This window comes from Toxotes jaculatrix, chromosome 9, assembly GCF_017976425.1.
Source record: "Toxotes jaculatrix isolate fToxJac2 chromosome 9, fToxJac2.pri, whole genome shotgun sequence".
In the NCBI taxonomy this organism is placed as follows: domain Eukaryota; kingdom Metazoa; phylum Chordata; class Actinopteri; family Toxotidae; genus Toxotes; species Toxotes jaculatrix.
In genome coordinates this window covers 823,510-840,604 of record NC_054402.1, presented here as the reverse complement: position 1 = coordinate 840,604, position 17,095 = coordinate 823,510, and the positions used below count along the sequence as shown (strand labels likewise).

Genomic DNA, 17,095 nt, shown 5'->3' with positions numbered 1-17,095 from the left:
CGCAGCAGGAGGCTGATGGAGGAAACACAGTGATGGAGGAGCCCCACACACGGGGCCGTGGGGCTGGGAGAGCTGAGCGGCAGAGCGGGGGGAGGCAGGTGGGTGTCGGAGGCGATCCGGGGGTCGGTTTGACTGTTTGGGCCCAGGGGAGACCGAGCTACACTGTCACTGTGGATCACAAAAAGAAAGAAAGAAAGAGAGAGAGAGAGGGTGGAGGGGTCCCAGGGCTGGGAGAGGGATGGATGGATGGATGGATGGAGAGCTGTGGGAGGAGGGGTGGATGGATTGACAGAAAGAGAGACAGGAAAACAGAAGAAGAGAGGGACTGTCTCATCAGTGTGTGGACATAACATATGGACCACTGAACTTTCGTTTTCTTCTGCAGACCACCACAGAGCGGGACCGACACTGGGCGCGCGTGCATGCGTGTGTGTGTGTGTGAGAGTGAGTGAGTGAGTGAGAGAGAGAGAGAGAGAGAGAGAGAGAGAGAGAGAGAGAGAGAGAGAGAGAGGCGACAGCAGCGAGACAGGACAGAATAGAGGTGTATTAGCACTAGTGGACAGTCAGCAGTTTGCTCCGACCCTGTGTAAAGCCCTGCTCCATTGTCTGTGGTGCTGGAGGCTTTAGCTGTGGCCCAGCAGGGCCTTGTTACTGGGCTTAGAGGGGCTGGACACTGGATACCAGTCAGACACAACCACACCTCAAATGGGGCAACACGTCCTCTGCTCGAGGCACTTCATCACCGGGTGGTCAGAAAATGAATTTAAAGGTTGAGGCTGGTGTTATTCTGTATTTTTCCTAAAGAAAGCTTTACAAAGGACTCACAAATATTTTTTCTTTCTTTTTTTTTTTTTTAAAGGGGCTCAGTCTTAGAACACTTGTTTTGTTTGATGAGGTCTGTGGAACAGGGGAATAATCCATATCCATCTATCAGAATGTGGAGACACACAGTACAATGTACACACAGTTTATTATTGGAATTTGATCAGTTATCCTGTAACCAGAGGAGTCTGTGTAACACCTGCCGTGATCACCTGCACTCACACCTTCTGAACGGAAGACAACTCACATGTTGATCAACAAAACAAAACCATGAATAAAACAATTCAATAACCATGACTATAATAATATAACAGCAAGCAACGTAATTTAACTGGAAAAAGGACAATCGAATGAGAAACAAGCAGCTGTTGTTGCAGTGAATGAAAATACGCCAACTACAGTGTGAACAGTACAGAGAACATGTTATATAAGTATAACATTTGGATCCAACTTATTAGATCAGTAGTTGATTTTCCCAGTTTTACATTCAGAGATTTCAGGACCCAAATGCAGACTCGTACAGAGGCAGGCTGGAAGTCTGCGCCAACTTTAACCTGTGAGAACAAACTTACAGTCCAACAGGCGACAGGAACCCAAGAACTCCAGAACAGGAACACATGAGGCGTCCCATAAGGACATAATGATGAGTGTTCTGAACACTGAATGTGATCTGCAAGCTATGCTAACATGCTAAATGAATGTAAAAGTACACATTTGGCTGATTGGAATTTGGCCCTTGGTTTTAGAGGTGATTTGACCTGTTGGTGGCGCCACATGAAAAATCAGTGACTAAACAAATTAGTTAGGATTCATCCTCTGAGGACAGTCGGTTCCACAGGTGTCCGTGGTCTGAGCTCTTCAGTCTGCATGTTCCCACTGTGCCTGCGTGGGTTTTCTCCGGGTTCTCCGGCTTCAATCCCTAAAACATGCACATTAGGTTAATTGGCTGCTCTACATTGCCCCTGGGTGTGAGTGTGTGCGTGTACCCACCTCTCGCCCGTAGTCAGCTGGGATAGGCTCCACCTCCCTGTGACCTGACAGATTAAGCGGTACAGAAGACGGATGGGTGGACGGACAAATCTGGCCTAAAACCAATATATCAACATTTCAAAGCTGAGTCTGACACACTTCATTTTTTGAAAGAGCAAATTATTCCAATGCCCCCCCCCCCCCCCCCCACCCCCACCCCCACCTCAGGTCTGATAATGTGATAAATGTAGTTTCTGTTCTCATTAGAAGCGATGTTTGTCTGCCACATGCCTCAGTTAATCCCTACAAAGTGCAGAGTAGTTGAGAGCTGAGTCATCGAGGATGGAGCCAGCACGCACGCGCACGCACGCGCGCGCACACGCACACACACGCACGCACGCACGCACACACACACACACACAGAATCCTGTGGGTTTAACAGAAAGTGACTCAGAATGGATCACACACAGTTTCTCCTCCTGATGCCCACTCACAGCTCCGACCTTCCAGCTCCTCCACTTTGCACCATTCAGACAGACGGTCATTTTTATTACTACTCAACCACTGCTGTCAAAGAGAGGGAGAACGTGAACAAACCAAATCTCACAGTGGTCTCAGGGAACGTTAAAGGAACCTTAAAGACACCCTTCTGTCAATACACTGAAACTGAAAGATCCTTTGCAGTTTACTTTTGACATTTAAATATATTTTTACTAGTATTTGTCTTTTACTTACTATAAGAAGTATTTAGCATTTTGCATATTACAGTATTTTGTGTTGTCAGCATCACCATGGACCAAATTTCAGGGCCCCATCTTGCAGTCTGCAGTCTGAAGCAGTCCTGCTTCAGAGTGAAGCACGCTGGTGGAGCAGGTTGGCGTCGGCCCTTCAGACGCATTAATGGCCATTCTGAATTTAATCTCATCACACAGGAGAAAACTGAGATACTATGCAAATTGGCTGGTCACATTCAAGGGCACAGGCGGATGAGAGGAGGCACTGAGAGCTGAAAAAGAGACAGACAGACAGACAGACAGACAGACAGACAGAGAGAGAGAGAGAGTGAGAGAGAGAGAGAGAGAGAGAAGACGAGTCCTTCAGTTAACATCAACACACACAGAATCAAAGTGGTAGACAGAGACAGACAGACAGACAGACAGACAGCATCAACACTCACATTCACAAGTACAGTCCACAGCCCTAAAGTTACAAGTAACTTATACTATAACTTACATACTTAAGGATTTATAAAATGAGAAATTGCCCCTAATTAAGTACTCACTCTCTAATTAACCTGTTTCATTAATAAGTTATTATTAAAATAATAAGTTAAAATGGTTTTATCACAACCTGACAACCCAAATGGTATTTTTTATTAATAGATTTATAAAAACCTGTGAATATAAGCTTTGCCTTATGAGATGGCAACGTGTCATCCATCACCTGTCCATCACAATGGAGCATCCAACCGTGTAGTGGAGCCCCATTCCCCCCACACATCAGGCAGGTATGATGGGAACCAGCCGTGTTCATGGACGGGACTCCACCATTCACTGTTCGCACCCTCGTCACCACGTGTGTCCACTGATGAGGACGCTGTGGTAATTACAGTGCAGTTAGCTCTTCTGTCTTCGTCATGTTTGGTGTCTTTTCGCTGTATTTACACCAAGTTTGTGCTTAAGTAATAATATCTGATGAAAAATTGGCAAAAGAAAACGAACAAAAACTGAAAAAAAGAAAGAGAAAAGATGGAGCTGCTGGTTTACAACCTGCCTCTTTGTCATGTTTGGCTTCGTTCATCGTGATTTTTTTGTTGCTTTGTGTTGACGTGTGACATTTCAATAAGCTGCTTCTTCTTCGCTTGTTCACTGACTGCATCTCCACGTTTTCTGTTTTTCAAACTTTCATTTTTTCTGTGAAAACTTTGTGTCTGTTCAGAAAACGTATAAATGTTTAATGTGCAGATTCTACTTTTTTCCCAAACAAGATTAAACAGGAAATAAGAGTTATAGTATAATACACACACACACACACACACACTGTACCTGCTGCAGGTTAGTACTTTCTTCCTGCACGTCTCTGCATCATGTTGGAGCTGAATCATCTGCATGAAGAGTAAAGATATAATCTGTCACAACACTGCAGAGTAAATTAATTAGGGGATCTCCAGTTTGACTGGGTGGTCCTCAGGGCAACACACACACACACACACACACACACACACACACACACACACACACACACACACACACACACACACACACACACACACACACACACACACACACACACACACACACACACTGAAGTCGTCCCTTGGCAGCAGAGGCTCTTTCCATAACAGCATTAGCTGGGTGGTGCAGCTCGATGCTGCAGTGATAAGAGAACATGTGAATAAACACAGTTCACTGTTTTTTCACGTCTCTTTCAAATAAAATTTGAACGTCCAACAGACAGAAACCAGCGTTGTTCTGAGCACAGTGAGCCAAAAGTCCCACTGGTGTGTTACTGTACTGCATTCCACCAAGCAACATGGAGCAGAGACAAACACATAACTGCTGTTCTACCTTTAAATACACACATAACCATGAGAGGTAAGGAGACTCTACCCCTGCACCACCTCTGCCACCTCTGCCACCTCTGCACCTGAACTATCAAAAACCTCCAGGTCCACCCACACACAGACACAGACACACACACACACACTCTGCGTGGGTCACTGGATGGGTGGGGGCTGGATGGTTAACACGGAGACAGAAATAACCTCCTGGATTGGGTTCTGCTGCATTCCATGGCCCCATACGACACTGAATAGTTTACACACTGGGAAGTGACATGCAGGGGATACCTCAGGGTATGTGTGTGTGTGTGTGTGTGTGTGTGTGTGTGTGTGTGTGTGTGTGTGTCCTGGTATAACTATATTTGTGAGGAACAGCACTCGAACTCTGGATCCACCTGCTGAAACATGCTGAAAAATGCTGAGAACTGGGAGGACAGGGACAGGGACAGAGACAGAGTGTCGGGTGAATGTAAAAGAGTGAGTCTTATGATGGATTCATTGTATTTGGATTAAAACACTACACAGTTTGGTGTGTGGGTCATTGGGGTTAGAGTTAGGGTGGATGAAATGGCACGTCTCAGCAGAGACTGGGTGTGTTTGATTCTCACATTTAGACACACCCGTAAACACTCCGATCCAGAGGACCACAGCTGGACTCTGAGGTTTTGCTCAGACACTCGGGTCTGGACTGTGACTCAGGTAAGAACTACAATAAATCACAGACAGTAAAGACAGGATTTAGGAGAGTGAGGTACACGTGACAGAACTATGGCTCTGCTCTAATTTAATTCCACGTGTTTACGATCATTCTGGGCTGCAGGTGGTAATGATGCCTCTCCGGCTTGTCTGGGGATTTATTTTTCCTAATTTCAGATTTCACCAAGCTCAGATTTTCAGCCTGAGTTGTACTGGATTGTAATTTCCTCTTGAATCCCGGAGGAGCATCTGACAGAGATGTGCAGAGAGACATGGGCTGTGAGGCTGGTAAACCTGCACCAATGCTGCACACAAGTGTTTGAAATCTGCTACTGCAACATGACGGGACCAATAACTTCCCAGAGGAAATGATTTGGTTTTAAAATCAGGAACAAAAATAAAATTTAGAGCAGGTGGGTGGAGGCTGGTGGAGGTGTCTCTCTTTCCATCAGGTTGAGGATTTTCATGCTGCCCTCAAGTTCTCCTCGTTAGTTTCTGTAATGATTTGTCAGAATTCAGGTGCTTTTTAATCAGAAATAAAAACGGACCTATTTGTAAGACTTTAAATATTTTAGATATAAAATGCGACAAAGATAAAATGTGATTTACAGTTTAACTGGTGCCTTTGATTGGCTGAATGAAGACAGAAGTGCACAGAAAACATAAATATCACAGGACACATCATGGCTGAGCTGCAAAGCTGAAATGATTTTCCTCTGTCAGGCTTATAGCACTGCAGCTGCGCTCAGTGTTTAACTTCAGTGTTTCTAAAACGTCTGATGATTTCTTTTCCCGAGGAGATGTGAGACAAATTCTCCTCAGTCCTTCAGAGATTTCCTGACATGAGAGTGTGAGTGGACTGAGCTCAGACAGCAGACAGCAGGGTGACAGCACTGAACGTGTTTGTACCTTGGGCCAGGCCGGTGGGAGCGAGCAGAGCGGCGGGACACTCAGGACATCACCGGGGCTTTAATCCGGGCGGAGGCGCTGAAAGTGCAGAGGAAGCAGTTTGAGAAATGACCAACGCAACAACGACTGCAGCTCATTACTGTCCGACCAAATAATTCCTGTTTTGTCCTGAAACTAAAACATCAGAGTGCAGGAGGACTGCGGGGGTCAACGGAGTGTAGAACCGACCAATGAGAAAACTGTAAAACTTTGATTATCGCTGCACCGCCATGTCTCACTCACACTGATCTATAAGCTGGAGTCTGTGTCTAATAATATCCCACAAGAGTTGGATGTAATCAGGGTCAACTGTAAGTTACACGCCCTTTGTGGTACAGTGGGAAATGTTGGTGCATTAATCCACAATAAACAAACTTGATGGGGAGTTGGAGAAAAACGTGGAATATTCGGGTTTAAAACAAAGGTTTTAATTAGAAAAAGAAAAAAATCTTTCCGTCTCCTCTGGTCCCGTGTTCCTGTACCTTCACTCCTCTGACAGAGCCGCTCTGCTGTGGAGCTCTGCTGTGGAGCTGTGCCTGGAAACTTTGCAGCCTCACCCAGAGAAAGTCCCAGTTTCTGCAGCTTCCGCGCAGGAACAAATACGATCAGATGATTTCAGGTGGATCCAAACATCGGTTCATCGGGTCATCCAGCAGCGTGGAGGCGGACGAGCAGCCTCTGCCGTTCAGCGGTGACACGCAGAGCCGTGTGCCGCCATGTCCGCCCCGCTGACCGGTCCCGGTGCCGTTAACGCTCCTCCTCCGCGCTGATGGAGGCTTATAGGAATGTATGGAGACAGAGAGGCGCAGCGGGTCTTTAGCTTTGTGTCTGGGAACCAGCTGACAGCTCCAGCAGCAGGCGGCCGGAGGACCGTTCAGCGGACATTAATAACAGGCTCGTAGCAGTGAGAGCGACGGTGGTTCTTCACTGTAGAGTAATACACAGTCCAGTCTTTCTCATTGATGCTGTTACTCATCGAAGTGGAAACGTATTCAGAGGCTTCACTTCACACTAAAAATCTAATAATGACTACAAATGTCATGTGTGTCCCTTCATTCCTTCATTGTTGTGCTGCCCTTTGATGCACAGCATTCAGATGTACAGTATGCACCGTCTGTTTAAATAATCGCTGCATTGATGCCTCAGCCCTGAACAGACACTTTTAAAATAACTGAACACATCAGAGAGCACATGAACTTCCAAAGGCCCGGAACAGGTCTGATTGAATCCAAGCATTTATTGAGAATAATTCCTTTATAAAGACGTGTACATAGTAACTGCTCCAACAAGCTGCTTGTAGTGAACAGGCTTGTTTGGACAGTTGCCATAACAATCATCTCTTTACTGATCAGCAGTTTCAATCACTCCACACGGTGGAAATTAAGTTTGTTCATCGTCATTTTCCGCTGCTACAAACCTGCAGTCTACTGTATGAACTGCTGCTTTCTAAAACAGTCCTTTACAGTACAGGCAGAGCACACCGGTGTGAGCATTAATCATTCCAGGTTCCAGCTAACTAAAATGATCCATTAAGAAAAACACACAATCTTTACTCCCTGAGATGAGCTGGGATAAAAATTTTAAAAAAGGCTGGATTTGCATAAAAGAAATGAACTGTGATCCATTTCTAAAATGAGAAAGTGATCAATGAATAGATCAGTTAAGAGACGTGAGAGAGGGTGTGCTCAGTCTGATACGGACCTGAGTAGAAAGATGAAACTGCACCACATGACACAAACCACATGATCACACTACTTATAAGCTAGATGTGCTTGTATGTCAGTTTTTTTTTTTAACACTGTTCATTGTTTGTCGCTGCTGGTAACATGTCACAGTGCGTTCTGACTGTGGACCTGTGTTTTACACTGACCTGACTGTGCACACATGGAGTCTGAATCCTGGACCAGTTTAAAAAGGAACAGCAATGAGAAGCAACTACATTCCTGCCTGTGACAAAAAAAAAAAAAATCAGGTACCCTTGAACAAGACTGGCAGTTCTGACAAGTTAGTGGTGGTTTGATGGCGCATGAGACTCAAATTGGAGTTTGGCACAAAAGCTGTGATGAGTAAAGTTTACTGGAAGTTGACTTTCTTCCTTTGGACCTGAGCTAGCGGGGAAACTCCTCCACAGACTCGTCTGATCTTTCAGCTCAGGAGTTTCCACGTTCACTGTGTGAACAGCTGCTTCAGCTGACTAACTGAGACGGTGCATGAGGATTTGAAAACTAAAATAAATGTGCATCTACAGCTCTGTAAGATGTGTTGAACAGAAGTTCACAAGTGTTTTTGTACAGATTGCTATGTTTGTAACACTGGCTGCTGAAACTAGCAGAGGTCTCTGAGGTTTGAGTGCTGGGTGAGAGGAGTGCTGTAGTCAGAACTCCAGTCCCTCTCAAACACCGCCTTCAGCTGTGATTGGACGGTTGGCTCTGGGGACTGTGATGCAGTCTGGTTGACAACCAACGCAGAGCCAGCTGTGCTCACGAAGTAGTCACCTGACCAGTTCGATGTACCTGAAAACAGAAAGGCACAGATCAGATTGTTTTTCTTTATCATTTATCATCTGTCCAATCACATAGATCTGAGCTACTAACAATATATGTTATTATCCAAGTGTTTCACACGAGCCGTGCAGTGTATCTGCTACCTTACCTATGTAAGCTACCTTGTCAGTCACCATGTACTTGTTGTGGTTTACTCTGGCGTAGGGAATCTCCTTCTGCTTGGGGCTGGCAGGCACAACAAACAGCCTCTGGATAAGAGAAACAAGACGTCATTAGATTATTGTTTTTACTACAGGTTATAATATGTGCGACCTACTTTCCCTGTTTTTTTTTTTCCGTAGAGAATTAAAGCAGAGCCACTCACCACCTGGATGTCTAGTTTGCTCTTAGGGTCATAAACTGAGGCCAGAGACTTCAGGAAGGGAAACATGACGGGCTGGGTGCTGGCCCAGCAGCTGATCAGCAGCCGCACTCTGACCCGCCTCTCGTACGCCGCTCTCCTCAGCTGAGTGTCAATGTCTGCCCAGTACCTGCAGAGGGCGCCGTATGCAGAGTATGAGGACATGGCACCATCACACTGACCATTCCATCACCTGTCAGCTGTGTCCCAGTTAATTGGAACATTATTAATAAAATACTGCTGGTGCAACTACTTTATATTTTCATGACATTAACTAAGGTTTCATTTATAACTTTAACTTTGTTCAACAGAGTTTAATTCGATTAAAGTGGAATAACAGAATTTCAAAGAGGTTTCTCCACAAGTGTTTAAGCTCATTTCACATTTCTGTCCACTTCTCAAACAGAACAGGTTTGACGGTCTGTCTGTTACTCTGTGGTCAAACACACTTACAGACGTACAGAAGATGCACTGAGTCACTGAGGTTATCAAAGATCTGACCTACATCACCTGCAGAGGGACCCAAGTGCTTCACTGACCTCTCAACCATCCTCCCTGTACATGTATCTAACAAGTGTCTGAGCATCTACACCTTTTGGGATGTGAAAACTCCATGGTGGGCAGGTAGTTCATGACAGCGATGTAGATGAAGCTCTGCGCGTCGTCCATCACACTGAGGATGGACTGCAGGTCTGGAGTCCTGCCGGCCGCACAGAAGGACGGAGGGGAACTCTGAGCGAGAGTGACGAGAACAGAAAGAGGTCTAATACACTGTCTGTCCATTTTATCAACATTTTCAATCAATACATGAGAGCCTTTATAAAACTGAGGTGATAAAACAACAATGGCCAACGGAAGTGAACTGTAGATGAACAAGGCAGAGAAAGAAGAATGAAATGATGAAAACGGGTCAGATCTGAGGTCCTGAAGAAAACTCAACACGCACCGGATCCTCTGCAGTTTGCATCCAGGCCTCACAGACGAGTGGAGGATGCTACAGTGACTCTGCTCAACATGCTTCTTAAACATCTGGATTTTAATGGGACACACGCCAGACAGGGTTCATCAGTGTGTGTTTCTCACCGACAGATAAACGCTGGACGGCGTGTTGTTGAGTGGCAGCTGGAGAGGCGTGTCTTTGTTGTAGAGGGTGGAGAAGCTGGATGGCCAAGGCGATGGGATCGACCGACTCTCCCCCAGGAACCAATAGGCTTCAAAGATCTTACCCAGGTCAGCAGCCAAACAGCTGCAGTTGTAGACCACCGCACCCAGCTCCTTCACCTGGAGACCAGCAGCAGAATATTTACTTATTCGCACTCACATGTTTTTACAGCTCGTAGATTTAAAAAACGTGATCTGATCCCATCCTTTGACAAGACAATGACACCTTGACTTGCAGATTCTTAATTTATTTTTCATTACATTCACCTGGTAAAGACTGAGTATTGAGTATTTCAGGAATAAATTCCCCCTTTGGTTTATTTATTTGACAAATCAGCAAAACGAAAACTAAATATCCGATTATGAAAGCTTTGTTTGAGATGTGGTCTGAGATACTGATGACCAACAGGGTTTTAATGCTGATTTAAAGTATTGTTACAGCACGGCATGTGACCGAAAGCTGGAGCCAGCTCAGTGACTTCCTCATTACTGTGACTGGGCACCAGACAACCTCTCACTGCCAGTTCATACAGGACACGTCGCCTGGGATCCTTCATCACACCTGAGTGATAATACTGAATAACTGAGTAACTCAGTAACTGAATTCTGAAACTAATTAAACTAATGTTTACACTAACACAACCAACAAAGACATTCAGACATAACCCACCGAACAAATTCACATTTACATATAAGATAAGATAAAAATGTGTTTGTGAACTCTGGTGACACCTGAGTGACTAACCCGTGCAGCCTTGTTTCACTACATTCGTGGGTTCTGAAAAGTGTGGTGCGGTGTCAGTGCGTGTCATCCCAGATATACTAACACAGTAATATAGCTGTATGTGTGTGTGTGCGTGTGTGAGTACCTGTGTGAGGGACCTCCAGTCCATGTTGGCACTGCCAATGTAAATGTGCTTCTTGTCCACAACCCAGAACTTGGTGTGGAGGACGCCCGAGGTGAGCTCTCTCATGTTAACTGTCCTGATATCAGCTCCTGAAACAGACACAGACACAGACACAGACACACACACACACACACACACACAGACACAGACACACACGCACACACACCAAGTGTTTATTGCCTGAATAACAACAGTTATCAGTCATTTTCTTAACAAGCGTATGATTAACTCATCTCCAGAGCTAATCCAGAGAAACTGATGTTAATATGATATATATATAGGAAATATTATTATCAATTAAAAGAGTAAACAGAAAGTGAACATAAGGGCTGGGTCATATGGTGGGAATCAATATTAGAAAATCAATAAAAAACAGAGCATCACCTGAGTCGTTGAGCAGCCTGAGGTCGTGCTGAGGTTGTCTCTCCTGTGGCGTGTTGACTGCGATACGAACAGACAACTTCCCTGAAAGCTCGGCTAGTTTCTGCAGAATGGTCTCACCCTGCGGACACGGCAAGAAAATTATTTTAATGATGAACCATGATACAGTGCGAGAAGAGTAAAAAACACAAAGACAGCAGAGGCCAGTCAACCTGTATAAATATAAGAACCAGTCTTTGCTCTCTGGCCATGAACAGCTCCAGCTGACCTGATAGGCTGTCGGCTCATGAGTGCCAGTGTCCTTGTTAGTGAGCGTCCAATAGAAGGAAGCGATGTCGAGACTGCTGCGGGCCTCTCCCACCAGGCTGAGCCAGGCCTGGAAGATGGACGGGTGAGTGGTGCTGGAATTAAACTCCAGTCCCTCAGGGATGCTCTCCACCAGAACAATCCTGACAGGGGAGAGGAGAGGAAACGGATCAGTATCTGTGCTCCTGGCTCTGCCTTTTGAGTCTGATATATTGGTTGATATTAGAATATTGCTGATATATAATGTGACATGGGGTGTGGTGTATACACTATGTCAGATGAAGTAACAAGATGATAGAGCAGAAATCCCAAAGATATGTTTACTGTGCAGACTGAGCAGATGTTTTCTTACTTGCAGGGGTCAGTGCAGGACTCGGCCTGGGGCAGACGGAGGCTGCTGCTCAGGGCAGGGTGGGAGGAAGAAACCCTTGGTGTCAGGAGGTTATAGAGGGCCATGGCAGCAAGCAGCATAGTGGCTACAGTGGCCAGAGCTATCGCACACCTGGAATACTGGAGAGGGACAGCAACACGTAAAATGTCTGCGCTGATCAGTGTTGAATAAATCACGTTTATCTGAATGTGTCTTGGTTCTTGGCCAGTACAAATGACTCTGTGTGTGTGTGTGTGTGTGTGTGTGTGTGTGTGTGTGTGTGTGTGTGTGTGTGTGTGTGCGTGCGTGTGTGTGTGCTGTAACGTACCAGCGGGGCTTTTCTGTTGTCATGTCTCCTGAACTCCTCGTTCACCAGCTACAGGCATCAGAGGAATACATTAACACAATGACAGCACAATATTTTGAGGTTTTTATTTCAAACTGATCCATAAACCTCTAATACAACATGACTACGACCATTAAAGACAAAACAAGCAACACGGGACTGGAGAAAGTCAGTGACCTGTGGAAACCCTGTCAACGTCAGTAGGAGAGAGACATGAGGAGACTGCCGTTCAGATCTTTACATGTTCTGACTGAATTAACCAGAGTATTCATATCAAACACAAAGCATTTCCTCTGTAGATACAAATCCCACATTGGACCAATACAGAAATCAATAATTCCATACAACTACAGAATATCACACATAATTCTTCTCAACCTGATTGACTGTGCCCGAGTAAATCCAATTAACTCATTCATCAAATAGCATTTAAATTCAAATTCCCCATGAACAGTCCAACCAGTCCCTCACAGGTGTTATACCAACACTGTCATCGAAGTTTAACTTAGACTTTTCTCTCCTGCCATAGTTACACTGGTTTCCCTGTGCTTTTTTAAGCATGTTTTTAGCATGTAAACGTTCAGTTTTTAAAAAAAATATAAATCATTAGTGCTACAACTAACGGCTGCAGTCATTACCAACTCGCAAATACGGAAACTATTCAAAACTGATTCATTAAGTTAATTAGAGCATGAAAAAACACTTTACCTCGTTGTAAGTGACGTCCGTCTTCATGTTCACAAACAGAACAGGATCTGATTCGGTATCAGTCCTGTCAGCTCAGGTCAGATGAGGCTCCGCAGCTCTGAGACCAAACACAGGAACAAAACACACAATGTTACGTCACGTTGTCATGTTTCCGTGATCACGATCTAATACTGATTTACTGATACTGAGTTGGGCAAAAACATTTGCTTTTAAGAAATATATTAAGTGAATCTGACAATTAAATAATTTAGGAAACTGAAAAGTTTCTGTTTGAGTAAAATTCAGAAATGTGTTTCACTTCAAATAGCTGCATAGTTATGAAACAACATGGCAATCTCAAACCATTGTCTCTCCTTTATACATACAAAGACACACCTCTGCTTCACCTCTACAGGTTTCACAAAGAGAAGGTTCTAGATGTTTTTCACACCAGAGACAGAGAATAACCTGCTCAGTTTATCTCTAGCACAAAGACACACACGGCTCCAGCTGCTGACAGGTGCGAGCAGGTCAGCCGGAGCTGCTGGGACAACAACCACCAGTAACACTGTGCATCAAGACAAACTGTTTACTGGAATCCCAGGTCATGTGATTTATGAGATGTGATTCCATAAGAGAGAGGAAGCATGAAAACTTAAAATGCTGTCAGCACCAGCGTGCACATAGAAACATGTGACTCATTACATGATTTCATGTGACTGGCTTTTCCCCAAACTAATGTCAGAAGAGGCAAAACACTTCCTGTTAAAGCCATAACTTTCCTCAGTGAGAAAATCTGCTGTAGTTTGATGCTCCTGTGTTTGTGCTTTGGGAACTGAGGGAAGAAATGATGCACATACCCCTATAATACCAAAATATGTTGCCAAACAACTCATTTTAGTCATTAGTGTAAGAAAGAAAAAGGAAATAAAATAAACAACATAAAGTCAATGCTTAGGAAGAGTGCAACAGATAGAGGAGAATGTGGCTGTACAGTCAGTTTATTTAAAAACTGCACTGACATTTCACCCACATTTTGTTTTCTCATCTTCAGAAAGACCAAAAATACCTTGTGTGGTTTGTTGCAAATTTACGTGAATGATCACACAAAACAGTTAAGATTTAATCTACTGTGTGATACTGAAAACAATGCTGGGTTTTACACAGAGTCTGGGCTAATGAACGGTGATATTTTGAAATCTATATTTCAACACAACAAACAACACTGTCTGAGAGGAATTTACACAATCAAACATGTCGATTCAACGAGAAAACCTGGAAAGAGTTTCTGAAAATCAGTCCTCACAGATTTTCAGGCACCACTTGTGAAAAACTGTGACTGTATCCCATTTTACTTTTCTTGAATTATGCTATACAAAGCAAATAATCTGTTTAATCGCTGGATTATAAAGAATTCAAAGCAAACAAAAAGGCTTTCGGTTTCTTTGGCAGAAGTGTGCCAGATCTCTTTTAGGTCTGACTTGTGCATCAAATTACAACTGGTGGCAGCAGACAAAGAGGGCTTGTTTATATCTGAGTAGAGGAACAAGTGAATCAAGAGTTTTGGCTCAAGTTGCAGAAGTGAGTCAGAGAAGTGACAGAGTCAGAGAAGAGTACACAGAAAGTACACAATGGAATAATAAAAGCAGTTTTGTGAGCTTTAGAGTAGATAACACAGGTACAGCTAGCTAGCAGAAGGCTAAAAACAATAATGTAGTTCATGTAGGCCACTCTGGAGATTAGCAAACACGTTAGGTTAAGAATTGATCCATTGTATAGTTAAGGACAATATACAACGCCACTTCTGACTGTGAGATTATATTTGTGTTTAATTGTACTATAGTTCCTATTAATAACCCGCTGTAACCAACTGTCGGTTTACAGAGGAGACAAAGAGTCGCTGACACTGCAAAACAACAAAAACAGCTCACTCTCAGCCGGAGAAGACGGTCTACCCACAGGTCTACCCACAGGTCTACCCACCTGTTACCGTGCGCCCAGGTTCATTCAAATCCGTCAACGTCTGCTCTTTACACACAGGAACATTTAAAGTAAGTGTTTCGTTTTCTAATGCACAAAACAAACACAAGCCGATTCACTGCGCCGTTAAAAGCGCCGATTAAGCTACAAACAAGACGGTGGAGAGCTGGTCATGTGATCCGAGCCGGACAGCCAATAGCTGGGTTTCAGTCACGTGATTATGATGACGCACGTACACGGAGCGATTTCATATGGAGGTAGAACAGAACAGAACGCCTTTTATTGTCATTATACATCTTTTACATGTACAACGAGATGAAAAGCATCTCCTTCTTCAGTGCAACGTGTATAAATATACAACATAGGATAGAATAAAATAAAATAAGATTAAATACGTTTAGTGCAAGTCGAAAATGTATAAAAAGAATGAAAAGAGAGTTAAAAAACAAAAAAACAAAATACAAGAGGGGGGGTAAGGTGCAAGTAATTTACACGTCAAAGCCAATGGAGGAAATATTAGCAGAGAGTCCGTATTGTACGGGTTTAGATCCCGTGTCGAGACGGAGATACACACAATTAATCAAACAATATGTTGGACGTGACCCGGACCTCATGAAGATGAGCGAGTTTTCAACGGACGTTAAAGATTTGCCGACAATCGAGGCTGTTGCTATCACCAGTTATCTCGTACTTCAGACCTCTTATTATACGAAACAGCAAATGAAAGCCTACAAAAGCCTGGAGACATAAAACTTTTTTGTGAGCGGGTGGTTCCACAACCTCGGTACCAAACGGCTCCAAGACGATTATCGTTTGGTGTTTATTCTTATACTGGTTATGTGTAGCTAGCAGCTAGCAATAGCGGCTATAATGTCAACAAACACATCTTACAGGGATACAAAGGGGTTTGTTTGTCAATTACATAGAAATACTAATGTATGACATGACAGCGAAACAGCATTTGCACTACTGAGCCAACGTCCCCTAAAACGCTAGGGCAGCCTGAAAAGTCCCAGTGAAGTCCATATTAGACTACCGGCAACTTAATAATTACTACTATGTAAATGAGCATTAAGCTACAAGCTAATGATATAAACACAGCCACAAAAACCAAGTTAGCGAGCTAACATACCTTTGACGAAGTGGTCACTGCAGACACGGGCATTAGCAGACTGCTCCTCCCGACCGCAGACGGAGGTTTAAGATCCATCTTTTACGGCGTTGTTCTGTATGTTTTTTTTTATATTTCTCACCTTTGTGGGTGGCTACTCTTGGTACTTTTTATATTTCTCTATTGGAACAATTTGGGCACCGGTAAACTACACAAAACAGGCATTGTTCCACACGGTAGATTCTTAGTGCGTCAGTCAGCTAACGGCTGAAACACTTCCTGCCCTCCATCTGAAACCCACCTATCCCTAATAATGTGTAATGTGTATGAGCTACGTAGCTCACGCTACGTAACTCACGCTGTGGCGAAGCTGTCAGCTACGTTTGTTTGAGCTACGTAGCTGACAGCTTCGCCACAGCGTGAGTTACGTAGACAGCGTGAGCTACGTAGCTCAAACAGCGTGAGCTACAGACAGCTCATACACAGACACATTGAGACACATCTCCACGAGAAAAGTGGAGAAACTGAAAAATAAAAGTTTTTTAAAGTTACGTGTAATGTAGATTTTGTAGAATAGACTTTTCAGTATTGATGACGGCCCGCCGACGGGCTGTCGTGCTATTTCTCGGACATTTCTGTTTTATCGTACCTAAATAACTACTACATTTAGGGTGGTGCACATGCAGCACAACACGTGAAAGTTTTATCCTTTCAGTGTTATAAACATTTACAAGATACAACAACTGCAGGTACAACTGAACCATCTTCTAAAAAACATCAAAATAATAATGTCGACGCTTATTGTTTTTATTTTTCCTCTACGCAGCCTGCGGTTCCAACACGCATAGCAACAACATCAAAAATGGTCTTGTTTTGTCCGGAAATGTCCAAAGAATCACGTCCAGTGGAAAAATACAATCAAAAACATGTTTTTAGGTCCATAAAT

The 17,095-nt window shown here is 43.9% G+C and overlaps 1 protein-coding gene and 1 long non-coding RNA gene across 4 annotated transcripts; both read right to left on the bottom strand.

Annotated features, from left to right (window-relative positions):
• Nucleotides 1–991: 991 nt before the first annotated feature.
• On the bottom strand, nt 992–6,047 carry LOC121187151. Of its 2 annotated transcripts, XR_005894578.1 has the most exons (5): nt 5,957–6,047; nt 3,837–3,895; nt 2,527–2,797; nt 1,813–1,907; nt 992–1,741 (listed from the first exon to the last, which is right to left on the bottom strand). It is a non-coding gene; the product is annotated as an uncharacterized LOC121187151 (long non-coding RNA). The 2 variants fall into 2 exon arrangements; XR_005894577.1 differs by lacking the exons at nt 3,837–3,895; nt 5,957–6,047 and adding an exon at nt 3,186–3,464.
• A 1,165-nt stretch (nt 6,048–7,212) lies between these two features.
• pld3 (phospholipase D family, member 3) lies at nt 7,213–16,191 on the bottom strand. 2 transcript variants are annotated; one of them, XM_041046283.1, is made up of 12 exons: nt 16,171–16,191; nt 13,080–13,176; nt 12,354–12,401; nt 12,008–12,165; nt 11,618–11,798; nt 11,353–11,470; nt 10,930–11,057; nt 9,983–10,180; nt 9,492–9,631; nt 8,864–9,029; nt 8,648–8,747; nt 7,213–8,508 (listed from the first exon to the last, which is right to left on the bottom strand). In XM_041046283.1, exons 2-12 carry the CDS (start codon nt 13,104–13,106, stop codon nt 8,321–8,323), a joined length of 1,452 nt encoding a protein of 483 aa, XP_040902217.1. In that variant the 5' UTR covers nt 13,107–13,176; nt 16,171–16,191; the 3' UTR covers nt 7,213–8,320. The 2 variants fall into 2 exon arrangements, with proteins under 2 accessions (XP_040902217.1, XP_040902216.1); XM_041046282.1 differs by lacking the exon at nt 16,171–16,191 and adding an exon at nt 15,042–15,204.
• Between the last annotated feature and the right edge of the window lie 904 nt (nt 16,192–17,095).

Coding starts and splice junctions, on each gene's coding strand:
- pld3 (XM_041046283.1), bottom strand. CDS start 13,106: ATGAAGACGGACGTCACTTACAACGAG. Junction 11,799..12,007: donor TCCTGCACTGACCCCTGCAA/GTAAGAAAACAT, acceptor CTCCCCTGTCAG/GATTGTTCTGGTGGAGAGCA. Junction 8,748..8,863: donor GCAAACTAGACATCCAGGTG/GTGAGTGGCTCT, acceptor TCTCTTATCCAG/AGGCTGTTTGTTGTGCCTGC.